Source organism: Ostrea edulis, chromosome 10 (genome assembly GCF_947568905.1).
Source record: "Ostrea edulis chromosome 10, xbOstEdul1.1, whole genome shotgun sequence".
Lineage (NCBI taxonomy): Eukaryota > Metazoa > Mollusca > Bivalvia > Ostreida > Ostreidae > Ostrea > Ostrea edulis.
Window position 1 is genome coordinate 32861399 of NC_079173.1, and position 12371 is coordinate 32873769.

General features: G+C 34.1%; 1 protein-coding gene across 1 annotated transcript in view; it reads left to right on the top strand.

Annotated features, from left to right (window-relative positions):
• Positions 1-12371, top strand: part of LOC125665819 (polyribonucleotide 5'-hydroxyl-kinase Clp1-like) — a 28441-nt gene that overhangs the window by 15426 nt on the left and 644 nt on the right. The window contains exons 9-12 of the mRNA XM_048898708.2: positions 3052-3202; positions 7482-7562; positions 11234-11327; positions 12248-12371. The exon at positions 12248-12371 is cut by the window's right edge and continues 644 nt beyond it. Of these exons, the coding sequence (XP_048754665.1) occupies positions 3052-3202; positions 7482-7562; positions 11234-11327; positions 12248-12362 (441 nt within the window). The 3' untranslated portion in view covers positions 12363-12371. The remainder of the gene's footprint in view (positions 1-3051; positions 3203-7481; positions 7563-11233; positions 11328-12247) is intronic.

A 12371-nucleotide genomic window follows, 5' to 3' on the forward strand; every position in this document is an offset into this window, starting at 1 on the left:
ACCCCTGGGACCCTAGGGGCAGGGCAAAAACTGCCCCAAATTGACCAATTTTCAAAAATCTTTTTCTCAAGAACCACACACATGTAAGAAAAACTAAATGCATAGTGATGTAGAGCAGGAAGACCTCTACCAAAATTGTAAATTTCATGATCCCCAGGGTAGGGGTTCTGACCCCAGGGCGGGTCCAAACTTGTTATATAGTGCTTATGTGTAAAACACTTAAATAACTTTTTTTAAGTGCTTTTGATACTAAATTGAAACTAAATGGATAGAGCAGGTAATCTTTTTCCAAAATTGTAATTTGATTTTCCCCAGAGTAAGGGTTTTGACCCCAGGGTAGGGCCAAACTTGGTATATATAGTATTTATGTGTAAGTTTGCTGATACTGTATACAATCTAAATGCATACTTAGGAATAGTAGAAAAGGATATACAATAAATGGTGAATTTCACAACCCAGGGTTATGACTTTAGGATGAGTCCAAATTAGTCATATCTTTTGATGTTTTAATGTTAATACACCTATTATTTAAAGTCTTTCATCAGTGTATGCACTTTTGAGGACAGTGAAGTTTTAAAAACATATCTTGTTATATACCAGATATACTGTTGCTGAACATTAGAATTTAGCTTAGATATTCAGAACAGGAAATTCTTTCTAGATTTTATAGCCCATGGAAGTAATGATAGTTTTTCACTAGTATTCAGGTGACCAATAAGGTCTGTGGGCCTCTTGTTGTTAATACACCTATTATATTATGTAAAGTCGTTCGTCAGTGTATGCACTTTTGAGGGCATTAAGTATTAAGAACATATTTTGTTTTATATTGTTGCTGAACATTAGAATTTAGCTTCCACATTCAGAATAAGAATTTTTTTCTAAATTTCATAGCCCTTAGGATTAGTACAGTACCCGCAATGTTATTCTTGACATGATAAACGATAGAACACGATACACGCACGATAGGATAGGATACACGCACGATAGGATAGGATACACAATAAACCTGATAAACGCAAAACCTGATAAACGATCTTCACGATAGACCTGATAAACGCAATACATGATAAACGATCTACGCGATAAACGGAAAACCTGATAGAAATGTTGTAAATTTAGAAGCAATTTAGACAGAACGAAATTTTGATACCAACATCATAATTACATTATGTTGATAATAATACTGAAGGATTTCAATATTCATTATACACCTAAAACGTATAATTTCTTTAATACACGGTCGTACTTTTAAAAAAATATTTTTATTTGAATTTTTTACGCCATCACAGCTAAAATCAGAAAACTAAACTATATACGATATTTAATTCATTATTTGATATCTACAGTGAAACTTCTCTAAACCGGCCCCTCAGAAAACCGGTTCTCCCCGAATATCGGCCGATTTTCAAAGTCCCGGCAGAAATCTTAACATTTCCTTACAAAGAAAGTCTTACAAAACCGGCCACCCCTGAAAACCGGACATCGGCCACTTTTTAAAGTACATTTGTTAACAAACGTGTAATTTACCCTTAACATACAGGCCACTTTTTGAAGACAAGAAAATTTTGGCCAGAGGTTGATCAAGAATGTCCAGGTGTGCAAATTGACTGACCTACTGGCCAGGTGGGAAATTATTGACAGGAGGTGTGAAAAACACTAGTGGCCTGACTGGCCTCTTTAATCTCTATTGTTTACCTGTGCAGTCAAGGGTGTTAATTAACACTTGGCTAATCCAAGAGACCCTTCCAAATTCTGTACAACATGTAAAAAAACCCAGTTAGGAACATAATGAATGAATACTGTATCAAACGCCATATTGTTTCACCATACTATCATATGGATATAAGTGGTAGTTAATAAAGAACAAACCCATGACTGTTAATGATAATTATTAAAAGATAGACTAATTTTCCTAGTTTCTATAGACTTAAAATTCCAAAGAAATATTCAAATTATAATTTCATATTTACTACTGTACTTTTTAAAAACATCAAAACAAAATTGTTAATGACATAAGCGATGAATGTAAACAAAGTTTTTATAGGTAAGAGGAATTCCAATAATAGGCCTCTGTGTATAGATTTTCAGTTTAAAATTAGATGATTTCAGTGAGAATATTTCTTGTAATTTATAATTATCTTTAGGTACAAGTGGACTAATTTAATCTCCACTGATAATTGATCATAGATCACCAGATCAAAGTGAACAGTACCTACTTTGTGAATATTGAGATAAAACGTCTATAATTGCTAAATTCTCGGTATACCGGCCATCCCTCTAAACCGGCCGTTTTTTCCGGTCCGAGAACCAGCCAGTTTAGAGAAGTTTCACTGTAATTTATTGATTTTTCCTTTCAAATCGGAACTTCATATTTTTCTGTTGGTGTTGATTGCAAATAATTGTTTCTAAACAGCAAATGTTTATGAATTTCAGATGAAGGGGCTTTCATATTTACTGTTCACGGTTTTCTCGGCAAACCACTGCCTACTTTTCATACTACTTACATTTTTTGTAGAGTAAAATTGTAATAAATTTTCACTCTCTCTGGACAGACAAATAGCTCTTCTTCTCCTCTGCCTTAAAATCGAGAGCTTTATTTTCTCCTTTAAATATACTGTCTTTTCTCGATTCATGAAAATAGCTTCTTTAACAAAACAAATAAAGCTTTCGAAAATTATCATACTTTTTCATTAGATTTAGTATGCAATCCCGATAGTTTCTGAAGCTACAAGATAAACAATTTTCACAATAAACGGAAAACCTGATACACGCAAAACACGATACACGATAGACCTGATAAACACAAAATATGATAGAAAACATAAAACCTGATAAACGCAAAACATGATACGATAGAATACATGCACGATACGATAGGATACAAGCACGATACGATAGGATACACGCACGATAGAACACGATAGGAATGTCAAAAATAATGTTGCGGGTACTGTAATACTTTTTCCACTAGTACTCAGGCGACCGATAAGGCCTGTGGGACTCTTGTTGAATTCAGTGAAATGTATACCCACGCTGTTTTATCCATTATAGGTTGTTGAGAGAAACCAGCACCAGAGATCTGATGCCCGTGATGTCAGAATCCGGGAATATTTCTATGGAGTGAAGATCAATGGGAAAGACACCTTCTTCCCACACCCAATGGACATTCCTTTCAGCTCAGTGAAGCTGTACAAAATTGGAGGTTAGCTACATTCAGACAAACAAGGAATGAAAGTTGTTGAATTATAATGAATGTGCAATAAAGTTAAAGGAAGAGTAATTGCACTGGGCCAAAATTAAAAATGTCTTTATTTCCTCTAACACACCCATCCCACTAAAATTCCACCGACTGAAAAAGTTTTTTGAACCAAATTATTTTGATATTTTTTCATTTTAATCTGTAAAATACCGCCGCGGTGGCCTAGAGGTTAGAGCGTTTGCCCTGTGTGCGGAAGGTTGGGGTTCGAATCCCGGCCTCGACAGACCTAAGTCCTCAAAAAAGGTAGTGACAGTTCCATCGCCAAACGCTCGGCATAAGATGTGAATGTCACGGGTCTTCGAAGATGACCTTAAAAATGGATGTCCCATGTCACAGTAGGTGTGGCATGCTAAAGAACCCCCACTGCTCAATGGCCATAAGCGCTGAGCATAGGCCCTTCACCGGTCTTGGTGACGTCTCCATATGAGTGAAAATTTTTTGAGAGGAATGATAAGCAAGATACAATCAATCAATCATTTCTGTAAAATTCATGTGTGTTAAGGTAGCTCATTACTCTAAATCTTATCTAATGGTTCGTTAAAACACATACGATGAAGTATGATTTCACCATCGAAAGAGTGATAAAAACTCTCAAGTAATTTATATGATTTTTTTGTGATTTATCCCGGAATGATAAAAAAGGTGTTTTGTTTGCAAATAAGAGATTCTAGTGTCCAAATTTTGCTGTGATTTAGTGCATGATATGAATATCTAATAAAACATGCGTAAACAACTTAGATAGACATTCTAATTTTTTTATTAAAAAAATGTTTATGAAAATTGAAAATGTTATTTGCGCATTTTTTTTTAAATCTACGGATAAAATCTTCAAAAAAACATGTCAATTAGAAAAAAAGATATGTCAGAGAAATATATTTTAAAAAGAAATTGAACTGAAATGGTCAAAATTCAGAAATATATTGCAATTTTTCAAATTTGAACCAAGCCCGATTGGAATTTTGAAATAGTAGTCATATAGAACATTGTAATCAGAAAACTACATTGTATTTCCTTTGATGTAAAATGGTTTACAAATTAAACAACTTTATAAGGGAAACTAATTTCTTGATGAACAGTGCATACAGTTAGCAACAATATGATTATTTTTAAATTAGTGCATTCTGTCAATTTTGATTGGGATCAGTACTTTTTATCTCTCGTTTGAATATAGTGATTATATCTGAAATTTGGTCATTTCGTATAAATTTCTTTTTATGATATATTTCTTTGATATATCTCTTTTCTAACTTACATGTATTTAGAAGATTTTATCCGTAGATTTAAAAAATATTAACAAATAACGTCTTCAATTTTCATCAATATTTTTTTCTAAAAAATTAGAACGTTTAAATATCTGAATCTTTTAGGCATGATTTAATAAATATTCATGTCATGCACCAAATCACAGCGAAATCTCTTATTTGCAAACAAAACACCTTTTTTATCATTCCGGGAAAAATCATAAAAAATTCATATAAAATGATTGAAGGCGTGTATCACTCTTTCGGTGATGAAATCACGTGCACACTTCATAAGAGGTGTTCTAACGAGCCATTAAATAAAATTTTAGTGTAATGAGCTACCTTAACATGTGATAAAAAGAATCTCCGATGGTTTGTGGTTGGATGTGATTGTTATTCAACTTGTTGTGTTTTCTCTCCCCTTACCAAGGTTCAGGGATAGAAAACACCTAATTCGTTGAGAATATAAATCATATCCAACCACAAACCATGGGAGATTCTCTACATACTGTATAGCTCATGATGCATTATTTACAATTTGAATTCAAAAGAAAATTCTATCATAAAATTTTAAATGAAATTATATACTTTTAACTTCTGACAAAAGACTTGAATGAAAACATTACACTTGAACTTTAATTAATTTGACCTATTAAAGAAATGCATTTAAATTTACATATATTGATAATTTAAGGTTAAATGTGAAACTGCTCTTTGGGGAATTAAGATCTGTTTTTGACATATTTCATATGCATGTATATTGCAGTTCATATTGTTTGAATTTATCAATAAAGACACAATCAATCTGTGATGCAGAATGTATCATTTGAAATACACATTCAACATCTAAATGAAAACCGCTATAATTTACCTTACTTACCTACCCAGTCTGAAAATTAAGGATCAGGTTAGGGGAAACTTAAGAATGATATTTTAGGTCACCTGAGTCAACACTTCGGTGACCTATTGCTATTGGTGTCCGACGTCATGCATAACAACATCTTCCCAGAAACTACTGGGCCAATCTTGACCAAATTTGGTATTATGTTGCATCTGAAGGTGAAGGAGACCGTAAGTTGTAAATTTCATGACCCCCCCACCCCCCACCCCCACCCTAGGGGACCTCGATTTTGGGGTAAAAACTGTAAAATTGATGTATTTCTTTAAAAATCTTGGGCATCTAGCAGAGAAAGTGAGTAAATAGTAATGATGAGCAAGGAAGCTTCTACCAACATTGTAAATTTCATGGCCCCCGGAGCAGGGTTCTGACCCCGGGGTGGGGCCAAACTTGGTATATAGTGTTTATGTGGAAAACACTAAATAACATCTTTAGTGCTATTCATTCTAAATTGAAACTAAATAGACATGTAGAAAGAGCAGGTAGTCCTTTCCAAAAATTGTAAATTTGATGATCCCAAGGGCAGGGGTTTTGGTATCAGGGTGGTACCAAAATGGTCAGTTATTAAATGTGTGAAATATTTTTAACTTCTTGATAACAATCATTCGAATTCTTTTCAAATTTGGTATGAAGCATCTTTGGAACAAAGGAGACATAAATTATAAATTTCAGGATTCCTGGGGGCTTAGGGGTGGGACAAAAACTGCCCCAAATTGACAAATTTTCAAAAATCTTCTTCTCTACAACTGCACATGTTTAAGAAAAACTAAATGCATTGTGATGTAGAGCAGGAAGGCCTCTACCAAAATTGTAAATTTTATGATCCCTGAAGTAGGGGTTCTGACCCCAGGGTGGGGCCAAACTTGTTACACATGTATATTAATAGTGTTTATATGTAAAACGCAGCTCAGTTAAGGCTATCCGAGAAAAATCACAGTGCTTTTATAAATGTACCTCTGTGCACTTTGCACCATATGACGTCACAATGAAAAAGTACGTCACAGCGTACATGTTCTGATAGTTGTATCGTGGGGAAAGTGTCAAAAAATTTTGTCGTTATTTACTACTGTGATCAAGTGATAAGCTGTATACGTGAAAACGTATCTTGTCAAATGATTATTTATATTATTCCTTTTTGATATGAAATCATTCTTCATTTTTAATAGATAGTATGCACAAAGGTGATATTTATATTATATTGCGACCTTGAAATTGCCCCTAATCTGAATGACTAATGCGTTTAAAAATTCACTCATGTACATAAATAATCTCATACTACAGAAATGGTGGCAAAGTTCAGGTTCATCTGCCATAAAAAACAATATGAATTTTTCTGATATATAATCTAGATATATCTATGCGTTTTGAAAGGTGCGGGGAGCAATTTCTGTCTTGTATATATTAACGGTATGATGTGTATAAGAATGTGGACAACCCTGGTAATTCGTTGATGACTGTTGATCTATTGTAAAATTGTTGGGAGCAAATGCATACTCAAACTAAATATGCTATAATTTTACAACAGATCAACATGCAGTCATCAACGAATTACCAGGGTTGTCCACATTCTTATACACTGTGTCTACGATATAAAATTCCAAAACTTTGTGATGTTCATGAATATGAAAGAAATGTGCTGCTCACATCACTTATGCAGTAAACCATTGTATATTGACTTACGAGAAATAATTGAAATATAAGCTCAATTTTGTAGTTGTATAATCTTAAAGACACAAGATTCAATTACTGATATATATTACTAATACTAATATTAGGGCTGTATGTAGATAACATATAGGGAGGGGGGAAAGAGAGAGAATTTATATATTTACAGTGGTGAATTTAGAGGGGGGGGCAACCACTCCACCCCACCTCCTTTTTTTGCCGCAAATTTACATGGCATTATTGGCGTACATAGATTTGGAACTTGAAATGGATAAGTATTTTGGCTAATATTTTGTTAATGACCACCCCCCCCCCCCTCCCCTTCATTATCGCAAATTGTGGATCTACCACTGAATATATAATATATATTACATATACATGTATGTAAATTACATTACGTTTTTGGGATATTTCATAGCTCCTGCCTTACCAGATGCTTGTCTTCCCCTGGGGATGAAGTCACAGGACAACAAGCTTAAACTGGTTCCCATTCGACCAGGTAAGAATATAACAGTAGAAGTGTATTAACCAATTTAAAGGGGCATGGACACGATTTGAGCTGAAAATTTTCAAATTTTATTTTTTTTTCATTTTTATTGTTTGCAATGCTTAACTAAAGTATTTCTAATGGTCAACCAAAATTTGAATATCAGATGTTGAGTTATAAATGAGATACAGCACTCACAATTCTTTGTCATGTAAACAAGGCTCGTGCCATACGTTTTAGTTTTAATTAGACTGTTCAATAGAAAATAGCGTGTTTAAAACAAAATGAGACTTACCAAACACTAGAAAATATTCAATTGTGTTAATTCACTTATAAATTGGAAGAAAAAAAATCTGCTTTAAATGGAACTTTTACAAATTTATTTAACCTACATATGTATATAGATAAAAACATGGCAGGAGCCTTGTTTACCTAACAAGGACTTGTGACCTCTGTATCCCCCATGTACCTTGACTACCAACATTCAAACTTTTGCTGATCATTAGTAATACCTTAGTAAAGCATTCTAAAGATTAAAAATCAAAAAATAAAATTTGAAATTTTTTAGCTCAATTCATGTCCATATCCCTTTAAAAAAAAACCCATTAACCTTGGCCATAATTTTTTGATGAATGGTGATAGGGCTTTTATATATCTTATGTGTATTCCTTGTGACAAGACCTTGCCTTTGATACCAAAATTGTTTACCTTGTGACCTTCACCTTGGAGTTTAACCAAGCTTTTGAAAAACTTAAACCTAGGCCAGAACATTTGAATGGTTAGTGATAGGGCTTTTGATATTTCACATGTGTGTTCCTTTTCATAAGACCTTTCTTTGGGTAACAAATTCTTTTACTTCATGACTTTGACCTTCAGAGTTTGACCTACATTTGATAAACCTTAAATTACCTGGTAGGCCATAACATTCGAGTGGTTAGTGATGGGGCTATCATATTTCACATGTGGCACAAGACCTTTCTTTGGTTACCATAATTACTCTGCTGCCATATGGGAGCATCAATGTTTCATAAACACATCTTGTTTTTGTTAGCTCACCTGAGCTGAAAGCTCAAGTGAGTTTTTTTGATTGCCCGTTGTCAGTCGTCCGTCTGTAAGCTTTTCACATTTTTGACTTCTTCTCTAGAACCACTGGGCCAAATTCTACCAAATTTGGCAAAAAGCATCCTTGGGTAAAGGGCTTTCAAGTTACATACAATTACATATTAGGAAAAATCTTTAAAAATCTTCTTCTCAAGATCAACTGGGCCAGAAAAGTTTACATTTACATGAAAGCTTCCTGACATAGTGCAGATGCAAGTTCGTAAAAATCATACATAGCCCCTGGGGGTAGCTGATCTACATGAAAGCTTCTTGACATAGTGCAGATTCAAGTTTGTAACAAGAGATGTTTGTAAAACACATATTCCCCCCCCCCCCCCCCCCCCCCCCCCCCGGTGCAAAATTGAAAAGGTTATACACACATCATTTAATTGATAGTAGTATCATCATTTCAAAATATTGAGCAGACAATAATAATATATTCCTATGTCAAGAGTGGATTGACCATGTGACCTAAAACTCAATAGGGGTCATCTACTCCTTATGGTGTACCAAGTTTGGTGTCAATCAAGCAAATAATTCTTAAAATATAGGAGACAGTATATTACTATGTCCAGTTCAACCTTTGACCATTTGACCTTTAAATCAGTAGGGGTCATCTTCCTGAAGGTGTACCAGTGTACTAAGTTTGATGTCTGTCAAGCAAAGGGTTATCAAGATATTGAGTGGACAGTTTGTCCAGTTTGACCCTTGAACATGTGACTTCAAAATCAATAGAGGTCATCTTCTTTTGAAGATCTAATGGTGTACCAAGTTTGATGTCTGTCCAACAAAGGGTTCTCTAGACATTGAGTGGTCAGTATATTTCTATGTCCAATTTGACCTTTGACCATGTGACCTCAAAATCAATAGGAGTCATCTTCTAAAGATATGTACAAATGTACCAAGTTTGATGTCTGTCAAGCAAAGGGTTCTCAAGATATTGAGTGGACATTATATTCCTATGTCCAGAGTAGATTGACCTTTTGACCTGAAAATCAATAGGGGTTCTCTTCTACTCACAACCAACCCACATATGAAATATCATTATCATCAAGTGAATGGTTCTCAAGATATTGAGCGGACCGACCGACAGGTGCAAACCAATATCCCCTCTTCTTTGAAGGGGGCCATAAAAATCATGCCCCCCGGGGGGTAGGTTTGGACCACAATAAGGATAAAAGTTTTACATGCAAATATAATGGGGTAATCTTTAAATATGGGCCAAGGTTACTCAGGTGAACAGGTGAGTGATGTGACCCATGGACCTCTTGTTCAAAAGTTACCTTCCCCTGGTACCCTATATCCATATGTTATAATGGAACAGCCCTAAATATTCACTGGTTCTATACTGATCTCTTTGGTGCAAACATATTATATCTATTACTGATTTCTATCCAGTTGAAAATTTTTGTTTTGTGTCAATTTAAGTCTTGAAAAAGTTTGCCAGGGACTATATTTTGTAGTGGAAGGATTAATTGATTAATCAAAAAGTTCTGAATCTGCATAGTATTATAGTTTCTTTTTTATCCAATATATCTTGTATTTTTTTACTCCTATACGTGTATTTCAGTTTTATATTGTATTTCAGTTTAATTATAGCGAGCAAAGTTCGCATCGCGATGTCATGCGATGAGCTCGCTCCACTGATTACACATTTGAGTCACATGGTTTGCTCTTCATAAAATGATAAATATTACCCGTAATGCTTCTGCAAAAATGTTGCTGTCACTGTGGTATACTTCATGGACAACCCCATAGATAAAATAAATACATAGTTTGGAAAGTACCACAAACGTCATTAAATTCCAGACAAGCTTTCTCATACAAAGTATTTTGGGAAATGCCATTTTTTCAAAATTGGGAAAATTTAATCGACAATTTGCTGAAATTGGGAAAAATAACAAAATTATATATATACTTGTTTTCATATACATGTATATTTCAGATTATTCCAACATAACCTTTAATTTTCACAGAAACACAACAGTGTTAACATGGTCAGACCACATAAGCAAATTCTAATAATACTGTCCAAAGATATGCGATTAAAAAACTTACAACAAAATTTTTTCAAAATTTTATTTTTGGGAATTTTTACCTGCAAATTGGGAAAATTTGAGCCTATTTTCGATTGGGAATGGGGCCGAATATCGGCCCCTGAGAAGACACTGATAAATCCCTGCCTTCATACATTTTGTTATGCCCCCCCCCCCCTTCCAAAAAGAGGGGCATGTTGCTTTGCACCTGTCGGTCAGTCAGTAGACCACATGTTGTTGTCCACTCAATATCTTTGAGAACCATTCACTTGATTGTAATATTTCATATCTTAAAGAATCAAAGCCATTAATTTTGTTCTTCTGTTAAAGTTGAAAAATTCAATGTCCAACCAAAAAACAAAAAAAATTATAAATCCAAACCATGTTCATTATTTTTCTGATTAGCTGATAATCAGGTAATTGGGTGTTCCAACCAATACCTGGTGAACAGGGTACTTAATTACTTCCCTTATATTTCATGTATGAATATTATGCTAATTGCAAAGCTACTAGTATTTATTAATTTATATTTCATGTATTTTGTAGGAATAAACATTTTACATCATGTGTTTAGTGTCAGCTCAGCATCCAGTATAGAAGATAATGTGATAGAATCTAATGCATTAGGCCATGTTGTCATGTGAGTAACGTCCATTGTAGAAGATAACGTGATAAATTCTAATGTATTAGGCCATGTTGTCATGCGAGTCCTGTGATATGATAGTAATATTTCCAGCCTTTGTAATGATAGCCATTTCCTCATGAATTTGTTGCACTTGTAAACAATGCATGTACAAATTTAAATGAATATATTGCATCTCTGTTTCAACGGCTGGAAATAGCAACGGAAATGAAAACAGAATGTACAATTGTAAGTTTAAAGTACAGGAGGTTATCAACTGCAATGCTTCACAGCATTAACACACTTGATGCCAGGGTGCAGAGTCACATGTCATACCTTCATGCATTTTCAAAAATGAAATAGTGAATAATGTGTAGAATCCAATGTATGAGGTGATGAGAGTAGCCAAGCACGGTGGACCAGGGAGAGGAGGGTGTGGGAACATGGTGTCTAATCCCATTGTTAATGTGATATTACTGTTGTTCAAGACACAAAAGATTGGATTAATTTGGCATCACAAGTATTCAGCAGATTCTCTGTAAGTTAGAAAAAAAAGGGAAAAATATAAAAGTAGATCATAATGTTTGTGCTTTATTTTGGTTGTTGATTCTGTTTTTCTTTAAAATGTTTATATAGTTATGTTTCAAAGAAATGAATTTTGTCCAATTTAAAAATTACCCGATATATCATAGGTGTTTTTCTCTCAACAGGGATAGAATACCATTGGTACAAAAATATATATGGTGTAATGTCATTGAAAGCTTTCTAGTATCATTAGACTAATATTTTCATTGGCATTCAATTTAATGCACAGATACAGGCTAAATTTCTCATTATTTTAGAATCGTTCTTTTTCAAATAAAGTCAGAGCTACATGTATGTTGTAAAATTAACTTTGCTAACATAAATGACAGAGGATTATTATTATTTATTTGTAGATCTGGACTGGATACAGAAAAGGAAACTTTCAACATTCTCTCACCTTCCCAGAATCCTCTGCCAAATGACATTCTTCTAATTCTGGACTTACAATTTATGGACATCGAAATCTGAGGATTTGTG